This window comes from Anolis carolinensis, chromosome 4 (assembly GCF_035594765.1).
Source record: "Anolis carolinensis isolate JA03-04 chromosome 4, rAnoCar3.1.pri, whole genome shotgun sequence".
Taxonomy (NCBI): domain Eukaryota; kingdom Metazoa; phylum Chordata; class Lepidosauria; order Squamata; family Dactyloidae; genus Anolis; species Anolis carolinensis.
Genome location: NC_085844.1, coordinates 41484587 through 41498526, shown reverse-complemented (window position 1 = coordinate 41498526; position 13940 = coordinate 41484587). Strand labels below are relative to the sequence as shown.

Here is a 13940-nt window from a genome sequence, read left to right as displayed (position 1 = left end):
AGATATTCCTAATGCCTGCTGCTATGGCAGCGGGCAAAAGGAACTGAGGCTATAGCCCATCCACCAGTTATATGCACGATGGGGAGGGTGGATGGGCCATAGCCTTAAAGAAATAAAGCTTTCCAGAAAATTCCAGAGCTTACTGTGCAGGCGCAGAAATACCATATTTGCGATTTTCACAGAGACCATGAAGAAGAACCTTGAATCCTTGATCCACGTTATTTTTTCTCTCTAACATGATCACTGTATGATAAATGCATAGTAGAATGACATTACGTTGTATATGATATTTTCCCCATGCTGCAGATGTCCCTAGAATTTTGTTTAGGAGTATGCTGATGTGTGTTGAGTTCCAGGAAGATGATTTTATAGGAACATTTATATGCTGATACTCACAATGTTCAGCAAAAATAAGTAAAGACACAATTTGCTGCACTGAGAATTTATCCCATCCTGAATTGTTTGTATTGGGTATCGAAAGAAGGTTCCCTGCATCAAAAATAACAGTAACAAATGATCCTGATGAATCAGTTATGAAGCTGCTTAGTAAGTCCAAGGTGATAGAAACCCAGTGTCCTAGAGACAACAATCAATAAATGATCGGCTTGTATTAGAATAAATATATGTCAGTGATACAGGGAGATGAATATCCTTTTCACCCTCCCCTGCTATACTACTTCTTTGTCTTTTATGTGCAGACATTGCAAAGGACCTAGCATTGTGGGAAGAAGGAAGACTGTTAAGGAATATGAGCAACCCACAAACTACCTTAGTTGCATTAGATCATCAAGGAAATATTAAAGTTCCACCAAATCAGGAGGCAGGACCACAAGTGCCAACTTTTACTGAGAAAGATATTCAACTCCATCTTCAAAGAAACAAATCACCACCATTACCCAGTAACAATAGACTACAGGTCTCTGGTGTCACAAACAGTAGGCCTCCACCCCCTAGTACACAAACCAACAGATCTTCTGTGCTGCCAAGTCCAGCAAATAGGGCTGCGACCCCAAATGCTTTGTTACAAAGACCCCTTTCTCCTAGCAACCAAGGAAACAAGGAAGGAATCATTAGTATGCAAAGAAGCCAGGCTTTGATATCAAAGAACCAACTTGGGAGGACCATCACTGCTCACTCAGGGCTCCTTGAAACAAGCGGAGACGCTCTAGGAAATGTCACTCAAAGAAGCAGTTTGTCTGAAGTAAGTTTTAAATACATCTATAAGCCTATATAGTGTTACTCCTGTTTGTGTTTTGCTTTTACATTAAGCTTTGTTATACACTACTTTATTTAAGATTAATTGAAAGCAAAAGCCATCAGATAAATCTGCAAGTGAATTTATGTAGATATTATAGTTTAATGTATAACAGCAGGCTGTTAGAACCTAGAACCTCCTTCTTTGTAGTATTGTTTAATTTCATCCAGGATTATCCACGTTATGTTTTATCTTGAAAATTGCAGTGTATTGCAGTGCATAATAGTAAGCCTATTATGATTTTAGACTGCATTAATAGTTCATTTCTCTTTGTTGGAAATATGCTAATAGTTTTACATTAGGAAAAAATGAGATGTATTTTTAAACAAAATCTCTTGTATATAAACAATAAAATGCAGGGAGCTGAAGGGGAAAATTTCACACCGGAGAGCAAATGGTATCTCTGTGCCTCGTTTTGCACAATTCCTTATATTATTTCATTTTATGAGTTTCAACTCACCTTTGGGACTATAACTGTTTTGCCATAAACAGAAACTAAGTGGTCTTTTAACATCAGGGTTATTCTCATCCACCATTGCATTGGTTCTAGATTGGTTCTAGATTGCAACAGTATCATAGAAAGTATCCAGTATGATTGAGATGTGCTTTCTTTGAATGTGTTGTATGTCCTGTACAAATATTAGATGTGTCCTGAACAAACCGTGGCTCTGTCATAGGTTGAAATGTAATTCAGTTTTGAATTTGTATTTTATAATGTACTTGAATATCTCATTCCACGACATCTTCTGCCAACTGGTGATGTGTATGTTTTCTTTTTGTTTGTCAGATTTGGAGTCTAGAACACATTCCTCCCCATCCCTTTTCTAATTCAATAATTTCTTTAAAATTCTTCATTCCCTTATGGGGGAGACTGCATTATAAAGAAGCATTTGAAAGGAAACAGTCATATGTCATTTCTTGAAGAATTTGGCAAAGATTAGCATGTCAGCTGTGAAGTTCTTTCTTTTGTAAAAAGTCCAAGTTTTTAGTTTTGTGGTCCCGTCTGAAAGAATTATAAGTTGCCTGGTGATGTGAGTTTTTGTACATATGCCTACAGTTTTGGCATGAACATGGTGTAGTAAATTTGCAGGTGTGTTGCATTACCAGTTCAATCCAAACCAAGCAATATAACATAGATAGATGTTTTTATTATTGTTACACAATGAATAAATCCAGACATTAAATCCTTCCTTTCATGTGCTTATACATGTGTAGGTTTTTAGATCTTTATAGGCACAGCCTCTATTGAGACAAATCAGCCTGAGGTTCAGGTCATTAATGATTTTTTCAAAACTTTTATGAAGTGTAACAAATGAATGCCATTTGGACATTGTTTATTGGCACCTGCAATAGTTTGTATCACCCTGATGTTGAGGAAGCAAAAGGAGATAAGGACATCAAGTTCCCATGCTATTGTTTGCTCATTATGTTGCACCTTGTAATTAGTAGGAGAAAAAAAATATATTTTTGTGCATTAGTTTACGTTTTTGAGTATACCCTGTCTTTAGTCAACACAAGTAAAAACAGTTTTACGGAAAAAAAAGCAGACTTCTTGGACAAGACAAAAAGAATATAGAATCAAAGAAACAGATCACAGAAAAAGAAATAAACAAGTGCAATACAGAACATGTCTTTATTTACTTCTTTCAGAGCATCTCTGTATCATCACATCTGGGCTTGGCCCCATGTGATCCACTCCGAGTCTCTATTGGGGAGACGGAGGCGGCATACAAAAATAAAGTTGTTGTTGTTATTATTATTATTATTATTATTATTATTATTATTATTATTATTATTATTATTATCACATCTGAAATTTCAGAGTGGTTTACAGTGAAAACAAATGGAATAAAACAAGTAGATAAAAAGAAATAAAACAACAGAATCCATCAGAACCCATTTATTTCAAAAAGGAATAATTGATAGTGTTAACAGTTAAGAAAAAGATTGGGAAAATGCCTGGATAAATAGATGGACATTCAGTTGTCAATAGCAACATCCATTTAATCTCACTGGGAAGATCCTCCACATGCTGAGTCCCACAACAGAGAAGTTATTTTTTGCAATACGATTCTCAGAAGCAATGGTGGCTACATCTGTTATTTCTTCTCCCATTTTATTTGACTATAATAGTCTGCTAAACATAGTGATACCAGTATCATGTTAGTCCCATAATTTGATTTATTTGGATAAAATAGTTACATAGAACATGACGTTTGCTGCATTGACCTTTTGAAGCCTGCTACTTTGATCTTTTTTTTTTTTTTTTACTGTTTACGCCTGAGGGTACCATTGTGTTTCCCCTAACTCAACTTGCAGCATTCCCCAGCCTTCAACAGACAGACTTCTAACTCCCTAAACTATCAGCGGACCTAAAGTAACATGATGAAGCAAAGCCTTCCATTTATTGAACTGATATCATTCTTACACAGCAAGCAATTTGCCATTTCAAAAATAGGTTTTTTTATTACATAGATTTTTTTTCATCGTGATAATACTAATAATGGGAGCCCTCGTTGGCACAGCGGGTTAAACTGCTGAGCTGCTGAACTTGCTGACCGAAAGGTCAGCAGTTCAAATCCGGGGAGCAGGGCGAGCTCCTGCTGTTAGCCCCAGCTTCTGCCAAACTAGCAGTTTGAAAATATGCAAATATGAGTAGAGCAATAGGTACTGCTTTGGTGGGAAGGCAACAGCGCTCCATGTAGTCATGCCGGCCACATGACCTTGGGGGTGTCTACGGACAATGTCGGCTTTTTGCTTTAGCAATGGAGTTGAGCACCAATCCTCAGAGTCAGACATGACTAGACTTAATGCCAGGGGAAAATCTTTACCTTTACCTAACAACAACAACACACTTTATTTATATTTCGCCCTTCTCACCAGAGGGACTCAGAGCAGATTACAGTATCATAGAGCAGACAAAGGCAAACATTCAATGTCTTATTTACAAATATACAATGAGACATACAACACAAACAAAACCATTAGCTCTGTGGATGTATCCATGCTGCACGATTAGAGTAGCTTCACACTACCATAACTGCCACTGCTCTATCCTTTTGATACTGGGATTTATAGTCCCATGAGCTTTATAGAATTTTCTGCTACAGAGCTGTAGCACTGCACTCTCTTGTAGAGACATCTGAGGATTTTTCCAACTACAAATTCTCGAGGCAAGAGGCTATGCTGATGGTAGCAGTGTTGCTGGCTGGGTGTCCCTGAGTCTGCAAGGGCTGAGAGGCTTGTTGAGGATAGAGGTGTTTCAGTTAACAACAGTTTTGTGCTTTATGTTTACAACACATTGTATCAGCTAAACTCCCCTATTGAAATCAGTGGTGCTGAAATTATAACCCATCTTGTCCTAATAAAATGGGTGGAAATGAAGTTCAGCTAACATAAACCAATTGTAACTAAATAAGCTGATTTGCTTGGTATGGACTACAGCTCACTGCAGACATTTGAAATTCAAAGCCAATGTCACAAGGTAAAGGATTATTTGAAATTAAAATTCAATAGTTCTTACATTTTTGCTTACTGGAAGAGAGACCCGTGGCTCTCAAAAGATTCATAACCATTTTTCTTGACACCTTGTTCATTTTTAATTGAAGAAATTTGTTTACCTACGCCATGCTGTTTTCATTTGCTGTTTTCATCGCTGCACTGCAACAGCAGCACAACCATATTGCCAATCAGAAATGTCCAGCAAGTCATCTTCATATCAATTCTGTGTTAAAATCACAACAAAGCCTCTCTGTGTGAAATCATGTCCTCCTCTCTGATCTGCAAGCAATTTAAAAGCTGGAAGTTATTTTGCCGTGAGAAGTCTGGATTTTATTACATCTCACATCTGTTCAGTGTATATCAAGATTCATTTATTTGCTACTCTTCTACACAGAATCAACCTGTCTGTGTCTCAGGGTTTTTATGGTTGTCACAACAATTAAATGAATTTTGGAAGATTACTCTTTGGCATTTTTGATTAAATTTACATAATTCCACATGTGTATGAAACTAGGAGTTTGTGGTCATTTGGAATTCAGCTGACTTCAGTGGTGGCTACTCTCCCAAATCCACAAAATGGCGAGTCTCCCACTGACTATGGCAATAGGATAAATTACCAGGGTGATCTAATGATCCTTCTTCACCTTGTGAAATTGGCTGTTCTAGGATTCAGGAGTAGAACCAGAAAGAACAACCAAAGCCTCAAAGTTTGCACATACTGTATATTATTTAGTGTGCGAGTGAGTAATACAGATCTATCAGATTTGGAAGGATGGATTGCTTTGACTTACCTAATTAAATGACATAGCGGAGGTTTATAAAATATTTTTATCATTAAAAAACAGCTATGAAAATACATCTATGTGAAAACAGTGGAAATTGTGCTTCTAAAATTGTTTGTATGCTTTTGTGGTTGCGGTAACTGCACATTTTTTCTAAAACATGGAGAAGGGGATTTAAACTCCCTGATCATCACTTATCATGCAAAATTTATCCTGCTCTCTTCACACCCCGAGCCAACAGAACATTTTTCCCAACTTTTGTAGTAAATGAAATTTTTTTCCAAAGGAGTAGAAGAGCAGCTTTTGACCTACTCTTTTGTATGGAAGATCTTTGTTCAAGTAACTGGTTTGGTTAGTTGATTTAAATACTATAACCCTAATTTTTGTCTTAGCTGCATCCATTTTCCCCCCTGCCAGGATGAATTTCTGCAACAACTTCAGCTTGTTCACCAGCCATGGATTTTGCCAAGTGATACTGAAAGTGAAGGAGTGGAGCCAGCTCCAGATAAGTGTAAGAGATTTTTTTTGCTTCATTTTCAAGCCATTGCTTCTTATTAAGAAAGAAACTAGAAGCAGCACTTGTGAGGCTAGTTGATACATTTCATAATTGTTTTCATGGACTTTGTTCCACATCATCAGAACCATATTTTCTTCCAATCTCTAGGTTTTTAAAATTTGTAATGGAAATGCTAGCATTGACTACCATTTGTTTACAGCTATAAAGAATGACTTGTTCTTAATTGATTATTCCATGTCTTAGAGATGATAATATATACTGCATGTCATACAGAAGACAGGACAAGAACATCACACTGTATCGAGAGGTTATATCAAATGAATGTAATGAAACAGAACTAGATCATTCAAACAGACCTCTGCAAAGCACTTGGGATCTGTTTTGAAAAACATAACGTCAGTGTTTACTTTGGCAGAAGAACTTTTACAGGCCCATATTTCTTCCAAATCCATATATTTTATTTTATTTATTTTTAAGCAGTTGCAAGCAAACATATACCACAACCTTGGCCCGGTTTTGTTTCTGTGGATAAACATTATATAGATGTTAAAGACCAAAGTAAGTTTTAAAAGTACACAAAAATTTATATCTATAGTAAGTAAATAAGTGAAACTTTATTTATATACCATCCTCTCCCCGAAGGGACTCAGGGTGGTTTACAAGTATAAAAACAGCAACATATATTACATAAGCAGCACAATACACACATTATCAAAACAAAATTAAAAACCTATACAACTAGTAAAACAGTGAAGACCGTAAGAAACAATCACAACAACCAGAAGGAACATGAATCTATGCACCAAGGCTAGAGATAATCGTACATGGTAATATAAATAAACATGAATAATATTTTTGGAAATATCAGTTTCATTGACAGTTTTGTGTGTGCATTTTTTACATCACAGTAGTTTATGATCTGCCATGGTGAAAATGTGTATAATTTCCTAAAATATTTCACAGCTAATGGCTTTCTAGACTGCATATCTAGATGCTTTGAAGCATCCTTAGTATGGAATTAAAACATTGAAATAAGATACTAAAGTAATAAACATCAACTATGAAAGAAACCCGAGTGGCGAAGTGCATTAAAGCACTGAGCTGGTGACCGAAAGGTCCCAGGTTCAAACCCTGGGAGCGGTGTGAGCGGTCGCTTTTAGCTCCAGCTCCTGCCAACCTAGCAGTTCGAAAACATGCCAATGTGAGTAGATTAATAGGTACCCCTCCAGCGGGAAGGTAACGGCGCTCCATGCAGTCATGCCAGCCACATGACCTTGGAGGTGTCTACGGACAATGCCGGCTCTTCGGCTTAGAAATGGAGATGAGCACCAATCCCCAGAGTCAGACATGACTGGACTTAACGTCGGGGGGAAACCTTTACTTTTTATGAGAGAAACTATTAATTTGCTAGGGAAGTTCTATGTAAATAATAATATACAATAAGGAAATATATTTTAACAAATGTGAAAAGTTATTTGCCTACATTGAGGTAACAAAACTAAAATTTTGCTATGTTGAGTTCTAAATAGTCCATTTGGTATTTTCTCTTTTCTTTGAATGAGCAAATGAAGCCAGTCAGGAAGCATGCTAACTGCACCCAGAATCTTTCTTTGTTGATCCCAAACAAAACAAGATGCATAAGCCAACAATAAAATTTGGTCAGTGTACTAATTTACTACTTACAGGTTAATTTTATCTAACATTATGAAGGAAGGAATAAAGTGGGAATGATGCCAATAAGCAATGTAACTTCAAATCACAAGCAAACAGCCATTTCATACAAGGGTTTTCTTCTGATAAGAAGAAAGGATCTTTTAATCTAATCCCTTGTCAGAGTAGTCTTGACATTCATATGACCAAAACAAGCTATAGATCAATATCAAACAGTATCTTTCCAAGATTGATCTTCCACCTTGTGTACTGCTGTTAGGCAAATGTATATCAAAGAGGGGTTGTAGTCTTCAGTTGAAGAGGATGCATTTAAATAATTATCTAGAACAATGGCAGGTAGCATTTTTGGAAATTAGGGCAGTTTTCAGTATCCAGGGTCCTGTCATGGGCTACTCCCACCATAAAAATCAGCAGTGCTAGTTTTTAAAAGGGTTATTTTTCCTAAAACAATTAGCATCAAGAAATATATACTTTGGACATGGAAATTAGGATTTTAACTTGCTGAGCCACTGAAATTAGCAGTATAGCTTTCACAGCATTAATTCAGTTGAAACAGTGCTGTTCCACATGGTACTAAGTGCTTGAAATTGTTGTTTCATCTTTTTTTCTTTTTTTTTTTTTTTTTAAAAAAACTGGATTCTAGGGAAAAAAAATTTGCTGTCTTGATGAGTTCATTTTAAAAATATTTTGATGTTTTAAAAATGTTTTTATTTAAGCATTGTTTTGTTTTTTTATTTCTTCATCTCTTCAGAAGCCCTTGTGGCCTGGGAGATAATACAGAAATACTTTAAATAATTAATAATAATATAATGCCTACTTTTTTGGAATGGCTATATTTTACAGGAATATAACTTACTATTTTGTGACAGTTTAAAATCTTGAGATTCATGTTTGCCATTCAGTATTTAAAACTTTCATTTTTACAACAAAAAAACCCCAAAAACGTTTGGACTCAATTTATCTGTGCTAAAATAGCAGCCTTGTAAACAGACTAATATAAGGCAATAAATTAATACTTGATTTGTAACAGTTGTGTTATCATCAGAACTGTCAATCCTTAGTTGCAAAATGAGTCCAACTCGTTAATTGCAATTACACTAGCTGTTGCTTAATATTATCTTCAAAACTGTTTTGTTTAACTTGAATTTATAGCACAAAACGCAGAGAGGGAGTACCAATGCCATAATTAAAATAGTGGCTGCTCTATCACAAAGGCTCTAAAGCAGTAATAGAGCTTGCATCTAGATTTGAACCCTGTATCAGTTTTCATGGTTAGCTCCCCCCACCCCGAATAAAGTAGGCTGTTCTACTATTTTAACCATGGAAGGAGAACAAAAATGTTTGATCTAAGCAATATTGTACTGTATGTGACATCTGAGAATGGTAAATTGGTTAAAGGAATAAGTCTTTTAAGAATAATTATATGGGTTAATAGCAGCCATCTGGTTCTGGAATGCGGTTACTGTAGCCAAGCTCACAAGTGAAGGACAACTCCAGGAAAATGCAGATGGCCAGCACCCAGGTGTTGAAATTTCTGTAAAGTGGAGAGCCAGTAAGAGGCCTGGCAGAGCTACCAGTGCCAATTCTCAGGCCACACTGGCAGCTCAAGGAACCAGGCATGCGCAGCTCAACTCCCTGAGTCCTCTTTTCAAAAAGGTTTAAAAATCTGCATGGATATTGTATATGTGTTTTAGTGTTTAGAAGAATGAAAGTATTTAAGTTATGGCTGAGAGCAAAAGAACTGCAGAATTAATTTTTACAATAGCAGGTGTTCTCTGGCTTAGTGTTTAATTAATTAAATACAGCAAATATTTATTAGATTTTCCAGTTTCAAGTGAATAGCAGCACAGGTGTCAAGATAATTTTGGATGTTCTGCTACCAACACTGGTATTTCAGAAAAAGGAATGCCAAAGTTAGTATGTGCTCTTTTTTAGGTACAGTTTTATTCTCTGGCCACTTCAGGTTGTGTTAATAAGGTTTTTTAAGTGGAACACTAAATCTGAAGTCCTGTGAAAACAGCATGAATATTACTTGTAGGAAAGAGAAGATTGTAAATTTAAAGAAGAAGAAGTGACAATACCTTCAGTTTGATAAGTTTGAACCCCGTTTTCAGAGTGTTGTTCTTTATTTAGGCTTTTCCTAATCCCTCCTTATTATCCAAGATTATCCAACATTTTCGCTTATCCAACGCTTTTATTTTTCAGTGATTGGTTTGGGGAGGGGGGCTGCCAAAATTTCTGTTCGCCTACACTTGAAAATTACCTTGGACTGTCCCTGAGTACACAAGGTTAGCTACCTTGATATCACACCATTTGAAAACAGTTCAAATGTTTTTCATACTGACTATGGCTCTCATCCCACAAGGGTAGGAAAGCAGGGGAAATCATCTTCTAAGTGTGGCATTTAGTGGCCTTCAGCTTTCTATGCACATTGAAAGCAGTTGAGTTGATTGTTCCCTGGCACCACAAGGCTCCATTTCTCTCCACTTTAAAGACGAAATCCCCCAAAAGCAGTCCTGTGTCATTTGATGGGCTCTGCGGGACTCCATCTTTAAAGGGACGAGAAATAATAATAAGATAACTCTCTCTACTTCTCTCCCTCATGGAATGAGGACCTATGTGTGTGTGCATCCATACACATGTGCAAACAGCATAATTTCAGTCCAACACTCATAGTTATAAAATACAAATGTGGACTTTTCTAGTATAGTATGTATCTGTGGAAGATACGTTGCAAGCACCTCTATGCATACCTGAAACTTGATATTATAAACCCAATAATTTGGTGATACTTGGGCCGGAAGCCTGCCATAGAATGGTACTGGAGGACCTAGAAAAGGCCACTGACACTTCTGGGGAACTAAAATCATGGATATTGAAAATGTGCTTAAGAGATAGAAGAATCTTCCTATCAGAACCTTACAAACATCATTTATTACCATAATCTGTATGTTGAAAGTTAAAAGTTTGTTTTCAGGCTTCGCTTGTGACCTTGGTACTGTGATTGCAGAGCACTCCAAATTACCACATTCATGTCTGGTAATTTGTGAAATAGAAAATTAGGAAATAAGTGCTTTTGCTTTAAAATCAGGCTATAAGCAAATTAATTATATTGTTTTATCTGCATTATAAGTGTGAGTGCAAACAATATTTAAAGCTTTAAGGCTATCATACTGCTGGTGACAATCTTGCTTTCAGTACTCAAGGTTACACAAAACATTGAAATTAACCATGTAAAATACGCCCATACAACTTTTCATCTTTGTTTTATTAATGGTAAATTGTCTCTCATTCTTTTTTTCCACAGGTTTGTGAACATCATCAGTGGAAGAAAATACTTTTTCATAAACATAAAAATACAGATTTACTTATAAATAATAAAAGCCTATTTTTTATAAATTCAATGAAATGCAAGAATTATTTTAATGTGTAGTTGCTAAAATGCACTGAATTATTCCACATCTTACTATGGTACAGTGGCCTTAGGTAAAGATGATTAACGGTCCCTTTTTACTGTGTGCACCTAAAACATTGTCTTTTGTTTAATTTATACCCCTCTTATTTTAGATTGACATTTGATATATTAAACTTTGCCAGGTGAAAAGAACATTTCCTGAAAGATTTTATGTATTTAGCATTACTGAGGTTTTCTACTTCTATTTTTCTAAAAAAAAAAAAATTCTCATTTTTAAGTCAATAAGTTTCTGAAGTATTTAGCCACATCTGCCAGTGTGTAAATATAATACGCAGAAAACACAGACTTTTCATTGTAGAAACTGGCCGTAACAACAGAAATAATGAATGGGCTATTTGTGTGTGTATTCAAGTGTGTATGTGTATATAAGCTAATAGGAATTGATAGTGTAATATTAATTTTATTGAATTCCAGTTAAATCTTTTACAAAATATACAGACTTCTAAGTGAACTCTAATGTGGAATGCAGCATGCATAATTGAACTCTACTGATTTCATATATGATATTATTTACCCATATCCCAAATGGCCTAAGCATTTGACAATTTATTGTGCAAATGTATACATGTATGAAGACAGTTGACTCTTCTGGATCTGAGTATGAAATTTATACAAATATTTCCAGTACAGGGGTTGTCAGAATAACTATATTTGCAATACCTGCTTAACTAACTGGGCAGCAGTCCTTGGCATCTTTAATTGCAAGTGTGGCCCACTGAAATGAATTGGTAAACTAAGTAGACATGCATAGGATTGCACTACTATTAAGGACGGATTTGACGTAGTGCCTTCTTTTCTCTTTGATTTCTGTTGCTCTGCTATGACCTCATTTTTTAATGCCTATTGCTGTTATAATGGATACATATTGTCAGGTTATGGAAGAAATAAAGATTAATTTGCTATAACAGATTATAAGAGCATGATGTTTTTCATTTCTGTTTTTATTCACAAGCTGTGGGTGTATTTCTTTATATATTCAGCAGATTTACATTCTCCTCTTCATCCTACTAGATACCAGTAACAGCATTAAAAAAATACCATACAAAATAACTAAAGTAATAGCAGAAGACAAAACAGTAGGAAAAACATAATTTAAATTACCCAGTGTTATAGTATTCTGGGTCTGTGGTCTCCTTTTATCAACACCATTGTACATGGATGCTGGAGCAGAGATCAACAGAACTAGCCCCATTCAAAGTATTAATCTGCTATACAATCTCCACAAGACAATTTCCATCCACGCCCATCTCTCATAGCCTCCTTTTAAAAGTTCAGGTTCTGACCATGTCCACATCCATTCATGTGGGGCTGTTTTTGGCCATAGTGCCTCCGATGCATCTTTCATTTCAGTGTCTGTGCCTTATTTCCATCTAATTGCACTCTTGGCTCTGACATCTCTAGCCACAAGAGCTGTTGAGAATATCCTAATCAGGATTGTTAACTACCACCATATCAATATCAGTCTTGACCTTTCTTTTAGGGCAGTGGTTTTCAACCTGGGGGTCCCCTGATATTTTTTGGCCTACAGCTCCCAGAAATCCCAGCCACTTTACCAACTGTTAGCATTTCTGGGAGTTGAAGGCCAAAAACATCTGAGGACCCTAGGTTGAGAACCACTGTCTTAGGGTTGTCTTCTTCTTTTTTTAATGTTTTTATTGAATGTTTCTATACATAAAAAGAGTGAGAACAATGGTGGGTATAGGAAAGATAGAATGAGAAAAAAGGGGGAAAGGAAAAAGGGGGGGGGAAAGAAAAAAAAGAGGACAGACAAAAAAGGAAAAAAAGGAAAAAGGGAAAAATATATTAAAGAAGTGTTTGCCTTCCAATTCATTCCTTTCAGGCATGTTTCATATCCATCTTATATAGTTTCTGCCTTCTATCTTTTATGTTTATAAGTATCATTATCTTTCTGACTTCTCATATTTATTCTATAATTAATGGTGTTCGTTGTTTCTCTAAGAAGTCTTTGACTCTTGACTAGCCTGTTATTTTGTGTCCTAATTTTATTCTTTCTGTCAAAATGTCCATTTGCGTAATCTCAAGTACTTTAGTAGTCCATTCATATATATCTGATATTTCTCTGTGTCTCAGTTTTTTGGCTATCACAATTCTAGCAGCTGGTTAGATAAAAGAACAAATTATCTTGGCTTTTGTCTAGTTTGATGTCAGAGATACTCAGGAGGAAGTATTCTGGTTTCATTTTGATATTGACCTGGAGGATTTCTTCCATAGCCTTCCTGACTTCTTCCCAGAACGTCTGGATTTTTTTACATAACCACCACTGATGGAAGAAAGTACCTTTCGTTGTTTCACATCTCCAGCATTTATTTGTCACGTTCCTATAGAATTTTGCCAACTTCTCAGGAGTGAGATACCACCTGTGGAACATTTTGAGCCAGTTTTCTCTTAAGTTTATTGAAGTGGTGTATTTTAGTTTTTTTTGTTCCACATATTTTCCCATTCCTCAAGTTTAATTGTCCTGTCGAGGTCTTTGCCCCATTGTATCATGCAGGGTTTAATCAGTTCTGTTTCTGTATCCCACTCTAATAATTGATTATATAATATTTTTATAGTTTTTTGTCTTAGGGTCTTCTGAGTCGTTGCCTGCCATGCAGCTGTATGCTAATAACGCCATATCAGAATATTGATTTGCTTCTTCCTCCTCCTCTGCACCAGGCCAACATTCTCCATCCATTTCCTCATCAACGGACATTACTGGGAATATAACTCAGTTATCCC

General features: G+C 36.0%; 1 protein-coding gene across 2 annotated transcripts in view; it reads left to right on the top strand.

The window, feature by feature from the left end:
* Positions 1-12110, top strand: part of c4h8orf34 (chromosome 4 C8orf34 homolog) — a 110205-nt gene extending 98095 nt beyond the window's left edge. For both annotated transcript variants that reach the window (XM_008108557.3, XM_008108558.3), the window contains exons 12-14: positions 699-1201; positions 5956-6049; positions 11034-12110. In XM_008108557.3, the coding sequence (XP_008106764.2) occupies positions 699-1201; positions 5956-6049; positions 11034-11041 (605 nt within the window). In that variant the 3' untranslated portion in view covers positions 11042-12110. The remainder of the gene's footprint in view (positions 1-698; positions 1202-5955; positions 6050-11033) is intronic.
* Positions 12111-13940: the final 1830 nt, after the last annotated feature.